Genomic DNA, 14,635 nt, shown 5'->3' with positions numbered 1-14,635 from the left:
CACATCCCGAGCAGCCCCTGTGAACACGGCCAGACCCCGAGCAGCCCCTGTGAACACGGCCACACCCCGAGCAGCCCCTGTGAACACAGCCACACCCCGAGCAGCCCGTGATCCAGGACAACATCCCACAGAACCAGTGCAGCTACACAGAGGCCCTTCAGACTCCACACACGTCTACACAGATGGGTGAAATTAAACAATTACTGCAATATATCTGTACAAAACTCACCTAACATACAAATACTACACATCTGGCCATCCTCAAACTATTCAACATGATTCTGAGTGTAGGTCACTTCCCTAATATCTGGAATCAAGGACTTGTAACACCTATTTTCAAATATGGAGATAAATTCGACCCTGTGGAAAGATGGCAAGATGGCACCGCAGATGGCAGCCTCGGTGAGAGCTCAGTACATTTTGTTCTTGTTTTTCTTGTTTTTTGTTTGGTATTGCACGTCAAACATAGTCAGTTGGAGTAGAGAGCAGTTATTGTCCATCAGAGACCACCAACTCTAATTCCAGAGTTTATTGGAAAACCTTCTGATTTTTTGGAAATCTTGACTTCGGGAGCACTGGTCTTGCTCAGTTTGGCTAGGAAGAGACGGAGAGGCAGGAGAGCCGGAGCGCTCATGCGTTTAAAACATCGGGGTTTTCGCACACCGTTACCATCATTATTCCTCTAATCTACGATCCCTGCACAACAAACTGGACGAACTGCTTCTCATTAATCAAACCAACAAGGACTTTTCCAATGCATCTGCTCTCTGTTTCACGGAGACCTGGACCTCTGAACTGTGCCCAGACAGCGCGCTGCACCTTCCCGGCTTCCAGTTGCACAGAGCGGTAGAGTCCTGCACCGGGTCGGGTACCCGCGGGTACCCACGGGTACGGGCAAATAGATGCTGTAACGGGTGGGTTTTACACATACCGCAATTTTACGGGTGGGTATGCAGGCGGGTAAGTTAAATACGGGTGGGTATGCGGGCGGGTAAGTTAAATACGGGTGGGTAGCTCGTGAATAAGTGGTGATTTTTAGTAGGCTTTTATTTGCTACGTAATGAACATAGTGTTACATTTTGCCTGATTACAGCCTCACGATCGTGGTCGCGAAGCTCAGGGGAGCTTACTTATACTGTAGCTCCATTGGCCAGAGCGGGCTGAACTTTACTCTTCACCCGTTCTGGGGTAATACCCAAACTTCGGTTCTTTTCCAGCAGAAACATGAGCAGAGGCTGGTTATAACGCAGTACTGGGCATTTATTGTAGCTTGCTTGGTGGTTACAAAGCTAAATGGGTGGCTGTGCTAGAACAAAGAAAAATGAGGAGAGAGAACTTAGTGTGCTGCTCCTGCCACAGCAGATAGGCAACTACTACCACTGTGAACCTATACGATTTTTAGTTGTTATACTGGAATTTGTTCCCTCTCATTTTCCATTGTGTTAGTTGCTACTTTTATATAGGAATACTGTTCCTGCACAGCAACCTTAGATTTTATTTTGTGTTGTACTGACATTTTTTCAGAGGCGCATTGATAAATAAAGTGCTCTATAGGAATACTTTCAATTTGTGTGATTTTTCACGGGCACGGGTGGGTAACGGGTAGAATATTAACGGGTCCGGGCGGGTACGGATTTAACTTTGAAATAGCCACGGGTTCGCGGGTGGGTGGGTGCTGTACTCTGCGGGTATGGGTGGGTACAGGTCTCAAAAAACAGACCCGTGCCCGGACTCTGCAGAGCAGACACTGTTATACCACTATTAAAAATGCCTACCGTGCTGTGACGCGCAGCTCTCGGTCATTCCGACCACGCACTTCTCCACCTCATACCTACATATAGGCAAACACTTAAAAAAAGTGGACCAGTGAAAAAGTGGACCAGTGACGATGTAGAGAAGCTACAGACTGGTCTGTCTTTGAAGAGGCAACAGGGAGCTTAGACAAATACACAGAAACTGTAACGTCATACATCAGTTTCTGCGAAGACAGCTGCATCTCAACCTCAACACGGGTGAAATTCAGCAACAACAAACCATGGTTCTCAGCTAAACTCAAACAACTTCATAAGGAGAAGTAGGCTGCATTTAGAAGTGGGGACAGAACTCTCTTTTGAGAGGCCAAATACAAGCTGGAGAAAGGTGTTAAAGCAGCAAAGAATGATTATTCAGCAAGGCTGAAAAACCAGTTTGCTGCCAAAGACTCATCCTCAGTTTGGAAAGGCCTCCAAGAAATGACCAATTACAAGGTGAGAACATCCCCTCTCTTGAATGACCATCAACTCTCCAACGACCTCAATCCTGCTCCCCCACACTGACTCTCTCACCTCAGCCCCCTGCTCACCTTAATATATATATATATACACTGCTCAAAAAAATAAAGGGAACACTTAAACAACACAATATAACTCCAAGTCAACCACACTTCTGTGAAACCAACCTGTTCAGTTAGGAAGCAACACTGATTGTGAATCAATTTCACCTGCTGTTGTGCAAATGGAATAGACAACAGGTAGAAATGAGATGCAATTAGCAAGACCCCCCCTATAAAGGAGTGGTTCTGCAGGTGGGGACCACGGACCACTTCTCAGTACCTATGCTTTCTGGCTGATGTTTTGGTCACTTTTGAATGTTGGTGGTCCTTTCACACTCGTGGTAGCATGAGACGGACTCTACAACCCACACGAGTGGCTCAGGTAGTGCAGCTCATCCAGGATGGCACATCAATGCGAGCTGTGGCAAGAAGGTTTGCTGTGTCTGTCAGCGTAGTGTCCAGAGGCTGGAGGTGCTAGAAGGAACAGGAGGAGCACTGCCAGAGCCCTGCAAAATGACCTCCAGCAGGCCACAAATGTGCACGTGTCTGCACAAACGGTTAGAAACTGACTCCATGAGGATGGTATGAGGGCCCGACGTCCACAGATGGGGGTTGTGCTCACAGCCCAACACCGTGCCGGACACTTGGCATTTGCCAGAGAACACCAGGATTGGCAAATTCACCACTGGTGCCTTGTGCTCTTCACAGATGAAAACAGTTCACACTGAGCACATGTGACAGAGTCTGGAAACGCCGTGGAGAGCGATTTGCTGCCTGCAACATCCTTCAGCATGACCGGTTTGGCAGTGGGTCAGTAACGGTGTGGGATGACATTTCTTTGGAGGGCCGCACAGCCCTCCATGTGCTCACCAGAGGTAGCCTGACTGCCATTAGGTACCGAGATAAGATCCTCAGACCCCTTGTGAGACCATATGCTGGTGCGGTTGGCCCTGGGTTCCTCCTAATGCAGGACAATGCTAGACCTCATGTGGCTGGAGTGTGTCAGCAGTTCCTGCAAGATAAAGGCATTGAAGCTATGGACTGGCCCGCCCATTCCCCAGACCTGAATCCGATTGAGCACATCTGGGACATCATGTCTCGCTCCATCCACCAACGTCACGTTGCACCACAGACTGTCCAGGAGTTGGCAGATGCTTTTGTCCAGATCTGGGAGGAGATCCCTCAGGAGACCATCCACCACCTCATCAGGAGCATGCCCAGGCGTTGTAGGGAGGTCATACAGGCAGGTGGAGGCCACACACAATACTGAGCCTCATTTTGACTTGTTTTAAGGACATTACATCAAAGTTGGATCAGCCTGTAGTGTGTTTTTCCACTTTAATTTTGTGTGTGGCTCCAAATCCAGGCCTCCATTTGGTTAATAAATTTGATTTCCATTAATGATTTTTGTGTGATTTTGTTGTCAGCACATTCAACTTTGTACAGAACAAAGTATTCAATGAGAATATTTCATTCATTCAGATCTAGGATGTTTTATGAGTGCTCCCTTTATTTTTTTGAGCAGTGTATATGAAATTTGATTCTTCCAGCCTCACAGTTTGTTCAGAAGCCTGACAGCCTGTGAATAGAAGCTGTCCAGTAGCCGGGTTGTTCTAGCTTGGATGCTGCGAAATCTCCTGCCAGATGGTATAATAGTGAACAGGCCGTGTGCTGGGTGACCACTATCTAGCCTGATCTTATGGATTTTCCTCAGGCAGCGAGACTGGTAAACATCATGTAAGGCTGGTAGTTTGTTCCCTATGATATATTCTGCTGTACACACCACTCCTTTAAGGGCCTTGCAGTCACAAGCAGTGCAGCTGCCATACCAGACAGTGATGCAGCCTGTTAGGATGCTCTCTATAGTGCAGCTGCCATACCAGACAGCGATGCAGCCTGTTAGGATGCTCTCTATAGTGCAGCTGTCATACCAGACAGCGATGCAGCCTGTTAGGATGCTCTCTATAGTGCAGCTGTCATACCAGACAGCGATGCAGCCTGTTAGGATGCTCTCTATAGTGCAGCTGCCATACCAGGCAGTGATGCAGCCTGTTAGGATGCTCTCTATAGTGCAGCTATCATACCAGACAGTGATGCAGCCTGTTAGGATGCTCTCTGTAGTGCAGCTGTCATACCAGACAGTGATGCAGCCTGTTAGGATGCTCTCTATAGTGCAGCTGTCATACCAGACAGTGATAAAGTCTGTTAGGATGCTCTCTATAGTACAGCTGTCATACCAGACAGTGATACAGTCTGTTAGGATGCTCTCTATAGTGCAGCTGTCATACCAGACAGTGATACAGCCTGTTAGGATGCTCTCTATAGTGCAGCTGTCATACCAGACAGTGATGCAGCCTGTTAGGATGTTCTCTATAGTGCAGCTGTCATACCAGACAGTGATACAGCCTGTTAGGATGCTCTCTATAGTGCAGCTGCCATACCAGACAGTGATGCAGCCTGTTAGGATGCTCTCTGTAGTGCAGCTGTCATACCAGACAGTGATGCAGCCTGTTAGGATGCTCTCTATAGTGCAGCTGTCATACCAGACAGCGATGCAGCCTGTTAGGATGCTCTCTATAGTGCAGCTATCATACCAGACAGTGATGCAGCCTGTTAGGATGCTCTCTGTAGTGCAGCTATCATACCAGACAGTGATGCAGCCTGTTAGGATGCTCTCTGTAGTGCAGCTGTCATACCAGACAGTGATGCAGCCTGTTAGGATGCTCTCTATAGTGCAGCTGCCATACCAGACAGTGATGCAGCCTGTTAGGATGCTCTCTGTAGTGCAGCTGTCATACCAGACAGTGATGCAGCCTGTTAGGATGCTCTCTATAGTGCAGCTGTCATACCAGACAGCGATGCAGCCTGTTAGGATGCTCTCTATAGTGCAGCTGTCATACCAGACAGCGATGCAGCCTGTTAGGATGCTCTCTATAGTGCAGCTGTCATACCAGACAGCGATGCAGCCTGTTAGGATGCTCTCTATAGTGCAGCTATCATACCAGACAGCGATGCAGCCTGTTAGGATGCTCTCTGTAGTGCAGCTGTCATACCAGACAGTGATGCAGCCTGTTAGGATGCTCTCTATAGTGCAGCTGTCATACCAGACAGTGATACAGTCTGTTAGGATGCTCTCTATAGTGCAGCTGTCATACCAGACAGTGATGCAGCCTGTTACGATGCTCTCTATAGTGCAGCTGTCATACCAGACAGTGATGCAGCCTGTTAGGATGCTCTATATAGTGCAGCTGTCTTACCAGACAGTGATGCAGCCTGTTAGGATGCTCTCTGTAGTGCAGCTGTCATACCAGACAGTGATGCAACCTGTTAGGATGCTCTCTATAGTGCAGCTGTCATACCAGACAGCGATGCAGCCTGTTAGGATGCTCTCTATAGTGCAGCTGTCATACCAGACAGTGATACAGCCTGTTAGGATGCTCTCTATAGTGCATCTATAGAAGCTGGTGAGGATAACTGGAGGTATTCCAAACTTCTTGAGCCTGCACAGGAAGAAGAGATGCTGACGGTCAGATCTCACAATCATGTTGGTGTGAAGGGACCAGGTGAGGTCATCAGAGAGGTGTACGCCGAGGAACTTAACGCTGCTGACTTTCTCCACTTCATCCCCGTTGATTCTGCTGCTTCCTGTAGTCAACAATCATCTCCTTCGTTTTGCTGGTGTTTAGACAGAGATTATTGTTGTGGCACCACTGTGACAGAGCGCTTACCTCGTCTCTATAGGCAGTTTCATCTCCATCTGTGACAAGGCCTAGGATGGTAGTGTCATCAGCAAATTTGAAGATGAGGTTGGAGGCGTGTTTAGCTACACAGTCATGAGTGTACAGGGAGTACAGGAGGGGGCTGAGTACGCATTCCTGGGGGGCCCCCGTGCTCAGGGTCAGCGTGGACGAAATACTGTCACCCACTCTCACCACCTGTGGTCTGCTCGTCAGGAAGTCCATTATCCACTTGCAGAGATGAAAGTTCAAACCCAAATCTTTGAGCTTCAGGATGAGTTTGGCTGGGATGATTGTATTGAATGCCGAGCTGTAATCTATGAACAGCATTCTCACATATGTGTTCTTTCTGTCCAAGTGTGTGAGAGCAGTGTGTACAGTTAATGCAATGGCGTCGTCTGTAGATCTATTGGAACAGTATGCAAACTGGTGAGGGTCTATATTGGCTGGAAGCGTAGAACAGATGTGAGTTTTGACCAGCCGCTCAAAGCACTTCATAACTGTTGATGTCAGTGCAACAGGGCAGTAGTCCTTCAGGCAAGTGGCAGTAGGTTTCTTGGGAACTGGAACAATTGTGGTTTTCTTAAAGCATGTAGGAATCACTGACAGTCTTAGGGAGAGGTTAAAGATGTCTGTGAAAACTGTTCTGTTGGGAGATTTTCAACAGGGGAGGTGTTATTTTCCTCAAAACGAGCATAATGTGCATTAAGCTCGTCTGCAAGTGAGGAGGGTGACCCCCTATCCCGGCTCATACCTCCTTTATAATCAGAGATGGTGCGCAGTCCACTCCACATACGTCTGAGATCAGAGCAGAGGAAGTTGGATTCAACTCTGTCCCTGTAGTTCCATTTGGCTAGCCTGATGGTCCTCTGAAGGTCATATCTGGCCTTCTTGTAGCTAGCCGGATCTCCAGAGTTGTAGGCAGAGGTCTGAGCTCTTAGTTTGGCACGAACCTCAGTGTTGATCCAGGGTTTCTGATTGGGGAATGTTCTTACATTGATTTTTGGCACTATGTCATCAGTGCATTTATTGATGTAACTTGTGATGGAGTCAGTGTATTCGTTGATGTCACTGCCAGCTGCCTCTTGAAACATCTTCCAATCTGTAGATTCAAAGCAGTCTTGGAGTGTGAAAATGGCCTCTTCACTCCATTGATAGATGGATCTGAGAACTGGTTTTTCCTGTTTAAGTCATTGTTTGTAAGCAGGCAGGAGAAGAATGGAAGTGTGATTAGCTTTGCCAAAGCCGCACCAGATATTCTTCTCCAACAAACAAAGGTGGGCTGATTACTTACCCGAAATGCTGCATGCCTATAATAACACTGTCCATAGTTCCACAGGGTATACACCATCTTACCTCATGTTTGGCCGGCATGTCAGGATCCCCTTGGATGTGATGCTGGGGCACCCTGTGGAGGAACAGAGTACTGTGGAGAAGTGGGTGAGAAGACACCATGAGCACCTACATTATGCCTACAGGAGAGCTGGGAAGTTGACTGGCAGGGCAGGGCAACATCAAAAGAAGCAACATGACAATCAGGGTATTTTGGGTCCTTTAATAGTGGGAGAACAGGTGTTGGTCCGTAATGTTGGTCCCAAGGGACAGGGCAAATTGGCTAATTTCTGGAGCAGTACGCCCTATGTGGTGATTAAACAACCGAACCTTGACATACCTGTTTATGTTGTTAAGCCTGAAAAGGGAAGTGGGAAAGAAAGGGTTTTGCATAGAAAGTTGCTTCGGCCATGTTCTCTGTCTTTACAGGCTCCTGGGGAAGAAGCGGCGGCAGCGCAGATGGACCTGGACCCTTAACCCAAGCTGCCGGTGAGGCTGGACCCCCAACCCAGGGCTCTAGAGTGCGACCTAATTTCTCAATGGTGCGACAAAAAAAAATCCGAGGTCGCACCGGTGCGACTAGCTGTTCGATGGGAAAAAGTCTCTGTGGTCCCTGTGGTTCAACAACAGACCAGTGTTAATTTTGTCATAGTTTTCGTCAACGAACCTTTTTATGACGAAAACTAAATAAAAACTACAAAGGGATAAAAATGATGACTAAATTAATGGACATATTCGTCAACGAATAAAAACGAGACGAAAATATTGGCCGCGACGACGATTAATTTTGAGAAAGGTAGGGATAAGTTAAGAAGAGATCCAACCGTAACTACTTTAGCGTACACGGAGAGGCGGGACAAACCGGGTAACCGTCCAATCAGAACTAACGTCTAACGAGACACAGCAGGCACCACCATGCCTCTTCCCCTGCCCAGCACCGCGGAGCCCAAGTATGCCCCGAGGAGATGGAGCAGGATCCCTTGTGTGGGTTCATTCTGCTTCGGGTTCGGGAGGCCGAGACCGCAAAGAGGGCGGAGTTTTTCCGTGAGGCTGCGGTGTGGATGTGGCAGGAGCGACACCCCTCTCCCACCAGGGAACCCTCCCCACTGCGGGTAGGCTCCTTCAAACTCTGCTTGACGGAGAAAACCCCGGAGAGCGAGTTCGAGGAGGAGGAGGACTCAGAAGGAGAGGAAAAAGAGGGCGAAGACCCTGCTCCGTCTATATGTTCCGCACCCACCATAGATGACGGTGAGGGTGAAGAGGGCGAAGAGGAAGAAGATCAGGCTCCCTCGGTGTGTTCCGCTCCCACCGAATGTTACGGTGAAGGCGAGGATGAAGAGGAGGGCGACGACTATCCTCCCTCCGTATGCACTGCCCCCACCGAATATTACGGCGAAGGCGACGACTATCCTCCTTCCGTATGCTCCACCCCCACCGAATACTACGGTGAGGGTGAAGAAGATGACTATCCTCCGTCCGTGTGCTCGGGTGTCTCTGAGTGCACAGACGGTGAGCTGTATACAGAGGATGAGGGGAGTTTGCCTCCCTCGGAGCATTCCGCCAGGACCGTAAAGGGGAGGAACAGCCTGGAGGTGAGCGCTCCCACTGAACACTCCGAGGGGAGCGCTATGGACTGCTCCGGGGGTGAGAGTCCGGCAGAGCCCATGAGCTGGAGCCTGGGCACTGAGGAGGAAGAGGAGATGGAGGTCGCAAACAGCGCTCCCACTGCCAGGTCAGGAAGGCTGTCACCCAGAGGGAGGGAGAGTCCCCAGTGGGCTCCGCTGGGAGGAGAGAGAGAGCGCAGACAGAGCCATCCTGCGGCGCATTCCTGGAGGGCTGCAAGGGCGTCCGTCGGTCGCGCTGCTACCAGCGCATCCGCCAATTGCACTGCACCCAGCGCGTCCGCCAATCGAGCTGCACCCAGCGCGTCTGCCAATCGCGCTTTACCCCAAGGAGGATTCGCAGCAGGGGCGGGGAAGGGACCGCCCACGATAGCGCCTCCAGCTTCGGGAGGATTCCCACTCCTGTCAGCCCTTCTACAGGGGCGCAGCCTGGCTCCGTTTACATGTTTGTCTGTCTCTGTGTTCGTGTGTATTCCCGTATGTCTGCCGAATCCCCTTTTCCCTCTCGTGCCGCTTCCCAGGGAGGGTGTTCTAAGCTGTTCCTGGTGGACTCTTCACCGAGGGCGGTCATCTCACAGACGCAGGACTGAGCGCATCGGATCTGCCCATCGATATGGGTTTGGGGCACTTGGTCCTGTTGGCACCCCGGGACGGGTAGTGCCCTTGGTGGGGGAGTCTGTCACATTACGGTCCCCGACCCCTCCCTTTTGGGCGCGTGTTTACGTCGTCTGCGTCTAGTCATCTGCGTCAGTGGATCTCCGTGGGTGCGGTTATGTCTTGTGATCATCCGTCTCACCTGTGGCTCATCTCATCATTACGTGGAGTTTATGTGGTTTGTCAATTTAATGTGCGTTCGCGCAGTGTCCTGTGCTCGTCGTTGTTTGAGTCATACACGTTTGTGTTCGTTTGTGTGTTTATACGTGCGCATACTGCGCTATTTGCACTTTCAATAAAGTGATTGTAAGTGACGCAAGGATTCTGTGCCTCATCCTTCGCCCTGCACCACGTGTCACACATCACCAAATCATTCCATATGCTATTCTTTATAATGCATCAATTGTAATATCAACCATTCAATAAATTTTGACATTTGTTCATTAATCTGGTCACGGTGGTAAATTTTGGTCAATGGTATTAGGTCACTGCGCAGATCAGAACTTAACACTTTGGTAATGAGACTGATTAACCTTATACTGCACCTATGGGCCCCCTTTAACGTTTGACAGCCCAATGGCTGCATTTTTGAGCTAATGGTACTAGTACACTTCAACACTAGTTATCTCAGGCTGTACATATAGGAAAATGATCATTCAGGGCTCAAACTGAAGAAGACAGTTGGGCCAACATATTGATTCATCTCCAGGCTTATATTTCCATAATTGTGGTTTTATTTGAGAGCTTATATTACAGAAGAACATGGCCAAAAAAACTTAAATTTGAGCTTGAACTTGACCAGTATGTATATTCACAGTTATTCAAATCTAGAAATAAAAAACGCCATGTTATTCACTAGGGTCTTTTCTGACAACATAGAAAAAATGGAGCAATTCCATTGCAAGTATTGAAATGTTATTCAACTTTGCTCCAAGGTATGTCAGGTGCACCACACCCATGTCCAAATATGCCACACCTGGTACACACCAGAGGTGGGACCAAGTCAGTGTTTTGCAAGTCTCAAGTAAGTCCAAGTCTTTATACCTCAAGTCCCGAGTCAAGTCTCAAGCAAAGACACTCAAGTCAAGTCAAGTCTCGAGTCAAGACAGGCAACAGTCAAGTCAAGTCCCATATCTGAAACTTGGAATTTCAAGTCCTTTCGAGTCTTTTTTTTTTTTTACCAATGTTGCAGGTATATTTTAAATGTAAATAATAGACATTATCTTTTTTAAATCTGTATTCTCCTCAAATCTTGATAAAACATGTGCAACTGAAAACACGAAGTATAAAAAAAATTAAAATTACACCTCTTTATTGCACAGTTCAATTTGTTAAACTTAGCTGCAAAAATATTCATACTTTAAACTACAATTTTCCAGAAATAAATATTATGTGAAAAAGTCATAAGTAGAACTCCATGTTCAAATAAAAAGTGCTGATATTTTCACAGTACAATACAAAGAACCATAACAGCATTTTCCCTCTCTTCTCTTATCTGGTTTCTTGGAGAACATGTGTGAGTGACACAAGACAAACAAATATAAGAACTGAACAATTAACAGGAATCTGCAACTTTAGACATTTCAGTAAACTATTCTGCATTGCATTTGCTGGCCAAAAGTCTGTATGTCATTTGTGCACGATGAATGATGTCCCCATAGCTGAAAACTCGCTCCACTTTTGTCAATATATTTTTTTCTCGACGTAGATGTCTTCAAATACACAATCCATGCTGAGATAGAACTGGATATTATGATGGTGACAGAGAGAGGCTCTCTTCCCCGAGTTCAGATACAGAACCCAGGGTTGCCAACTCTCACGCATTGAGCGTGAGACACACGCATTTGACCGTCTTCACACGCACTCACGCCTCACATCCGATTTCTCACGCCGGAAAAAAATCTAGTTTATTTACCTCTGATCCACATCTATGATTCAATGAGTTACTAGTTCGCTCTGGCACCAACCACTGGCGATCGATCGATCGCGATATAATACTTAATTTGTGTCCATTTTACACCCCGCCCGGTAAAAATTTACGTTCGCCAACCCCCCATTTGATTGGTTGTGCTGCAGCTCATGCACACACACGTACAGAGTGTGGAAAAGCAGAGGACTGGTCTGCGTCAGAAGGACGGAAATGAAATTAATGGGGCGCACTTTATAAATATTAATATGCGTTTTAAAATTTAGATTTGGGGTAAAAAAAAATCAAGTCTTTGCAAGTAAACAGGTTCAAGTCCAATTCAAGTCCCAAGTTATTGGTGTAAAAGTCCAAGTCAAGTCTAAGTCTCTGAATATTTTTTTAAGTCAAGTCAAAAGTCTTAATATTAATGACTCGAGTCTGACTCGAGTCCAAGTCATGTGACTCGAGTCCCCACCTCTGGTACACACCCTTAGCCAACTAAGCTAACATGCTAACAAATTCCTTACACGAAACTGAGGAGCTACGACATCTTACAGAAAGATCAGAAAATTCCAACAAATTTTATGTTATATTATGAACGTTATGATATGACATTTACGTCCAATATAGTCTGACAGCCTATGCTAAGCTAACGTAGCCAACTACGCTAGCATCCGACACGATACAGAGTACTCCAGCACTCAAATGCTCCAATACTGTTTATAATCTAATGTTTAGTATTAGATTATATATTTTGTACAAATGCTCGTATGAAAAATTATCCATTTTTACTCACGAGTCCGTCGAATCGCGTCATAGCGGGTGTGCAGTCTTACTTCCGGGTTGACGTCGTATCCGAAAAATGCTCATATAATCTATAAAAAGTAATCCTTTTATTTTCTGTGATGTTCAAAAGTATCCACAATCAGAATAAAAATGAACAAAATAATCCACGACTGCTTCAGTTTCGCCAAACAGAGTGTTCTGGGGAGCTTAGCTTAGGTTAGCTTATGTTGCTATGCTAGCGGACCCACAATGGAAATGACTAGGGATTTTCCGAAGCCTCATTTAAAAGAAATCATTAACCAATCATGGCAAATGAGGGCTGGTTAGCTTCAGCTGTAAATATACTATTGGTTAGAACAGCTATCAATCACTTCTAAGGCGCCACCCCCCCAGCACCCCCATACCCCCCCCCCCCCCCCCCCCCCCCTCCTTCACACCTCGCCGGGGAGAGGTGCTAAAAGCTGTCACTCAAAGTCACTATAGCCTACCCCTTTAGACCAATAAAAACGACGCATTTCGAAACAGAACCGCTGCAGCTTTGTATTTAGAGGACAAATCAGGTTTCAAAACGCTTCGGTGACTTTCGGTGACAGATTTGTCGGTGCGTCTCATCCAGGAAGTGGATTACGCACAATTTTGCAGCGAGGTGAGCAAGCAAATTAAGGTATTTAACCACATCAGATCTACTATGTTAAGGTCTTAAATTGAAGCCGTGTTAGTAAACGATTTTTAGGTGACAAAACATGAAGTCATCTCACATCTTAAATATGTTTTTTAAACGGATATGTTGGGAGACCCCCCTGCAGGGTGCACTTTTGTCACCAACTCCAAAGCTGCATATCTCGCGATCGGCTGCATGTAGATGGCTAAAACTCGGTAGGCATGTAGATGGGATAGGAAATTTTGAATTTATCGCTTTTGCTTGGCGATCCGTCAATGTTTAATATGTTTAATAACACGATTTAGGAGCTGAGCAATCAGGATGGTGCCCCATTCATAATTCATAAATAACCAGTGAATTTGCTATAAGCGAGAGAGAGAGGATATTGACTGGGTGTGTGTGTTAGAGAGCGAGAGAGAATATTGATTGTGTATGTTTGAGAAAGAAAGAGAAAGCGGGTGAGAAATAAAGAGGATATCGACTGTGTGTGTGTGTGTGTGTGTGTGTGTGTGTGTGTGTAAAGAGTCAGTAAGTCAGTAACTCACTCTAGTTTCTCCAGTGTACAGTGTGGATCCTCCAGTAGAGCAGAGAGCTGCTTCACTCCTGAGTCTCCTGGTTTATTGTTGTTCAGATTCAGCTCTCTCAGGTGTGATGAGGGGTTTGACCTCAGAGCTGAACACAGAGCAGCACAGCCTTCCTCTCTAATACTACACCTAGACAGACTGTAGAGAGAAGGAGAAAAACTCCTCACACTTACACATCAACACACACGTGAACACAAACATAGACACTATGTGTGTATTCAGAAGTGACATATGGTGTGTGTTTGTAGAGAGAACAAGCAAGAAAGTGTGTGTATGTGATTCTAATACTGTAAGAGTTTGTGTCTCAGAGGAAAAAGGGGAATACTGACTGTGTGTGTGAAAGAGAGAGAAATAGAGAGAGAATATTCACTGTGTGTTTGTGAGAGAGAGAGAGAGAGAGAGAGAGAGACAGAGAGAGAGAGACAGAGGGACAGAGAGGATATTGACTCTGTGTGTGTGTGTGTGAGAGAGAGAGAGAGAGAGAGAGGATATTGACTGTGTGAGAGAGAGAGAAAGACAGGATGAGAGAATATTCACTGTGTGTGTGAGAGAAAGAGAGACAGAGGAAGAGAGGATATTGAGTGTGTGTGTGTGTGTGTTGTGTGTGTGTGTGAGAGAGAGAGAGAGAGAGAGAGAGAGGATATTGAGTGTGTGTGTGTGTGTGTGTGTGTGTGTGTGTGTGTGTGTGTGTGTAAAGAGTCATTAAGTCAGTAACTCACTCTAGTTTATCCAGTGTACAGTGTGGATCCTCCAGTAGAGCAGAGAGCTGCTTCACTCCTGAGTCTCCTGGTTTATTGTAGTTCAGATTCAGCTCTCTCAGGTGTGAGTGGTTTGACCTCAGAGCTGAACACAGAGCAGCACAGCCTTCCTCTGTAATTCTGCAGCTAGACAGACTGTAGAGAGAAGGAGAAAACTCCTCACACACTCACATCAACACACACGTGAACACAAACACAGACACAGACACTGTGTGTGTATTCAGAAGTGACATGGTGTGTGTTTGTAGAGAGACACACACTTTCTTGCTTGTTATGTGAATCTA

At 46.8% G+C, this 14,635-nt stretch overlaps 1 protein-coding gene across 8 annotated transcripts in view; it reads right to left on the bottom strand.

The window, feature by feature from the left end:
* Positions 1 to 14,635, bottom strand: part of LOC143487827 (NACHT, LRR and PYD domains-containing protein 12-like) — a 91,379-nt gene that overhangs the window by 21,945 nt on the left and 54,799 nt on the right. For 4 of the 8 annotated variants that reach the window (XM_076987049.1, XM_076987044.1, XM_076987048.1 and 1 more), the window contains exons 7-8: positions 14,313 to 14,486; positions 13,555 to 13,731 (exon numbers count right to left, since the gene is read on the bottom strand). The exons of 1 other annotated variant lie outside the window; for it this stretch is intronic. In XM_076987049.1, the coding sequence (XP_076843164.1) occupies positions 13,555 to 13,731; positions 14,313 to 14,486 (351 nt within the window). Of the gene's footprint in view, positions 1 to 7,433; positions 7,457 to 12,358; positions 12,438 to 13,554; positions 13,732 to 14,312; positions 14,487 to 14,635 lie in introns of those variants that run through there. 3 more of the 8 variants (XM_076987050.1, XR_013124388.1, XM_076987046.1) reach the window with 3 other exon arrangements.

Source organism: Brachyhypopomus gauderio, unplaced genomic scaffold, assembly GCF_052324685.1.
Source record: "Brachyhypopomus gauderio isolate BG-103 unplaced genomic scaffold, BGAUD_0.2 sc50, whole genome shotgun sequence".
Taxonomy (NCBI): domain Eukaryota; kingdom Metazoa; phylum Chordata; class Actinopteri; order Gymnotiformes; family Hypopomidae; genus Brachyhypopomus; species Brachyhypopomus gauderio.
The sequence above is the reverse complement of the archived record's forward strand: the minus strand, read 5'-3'. Positions and strand labels throughout refer to the sequence as shown.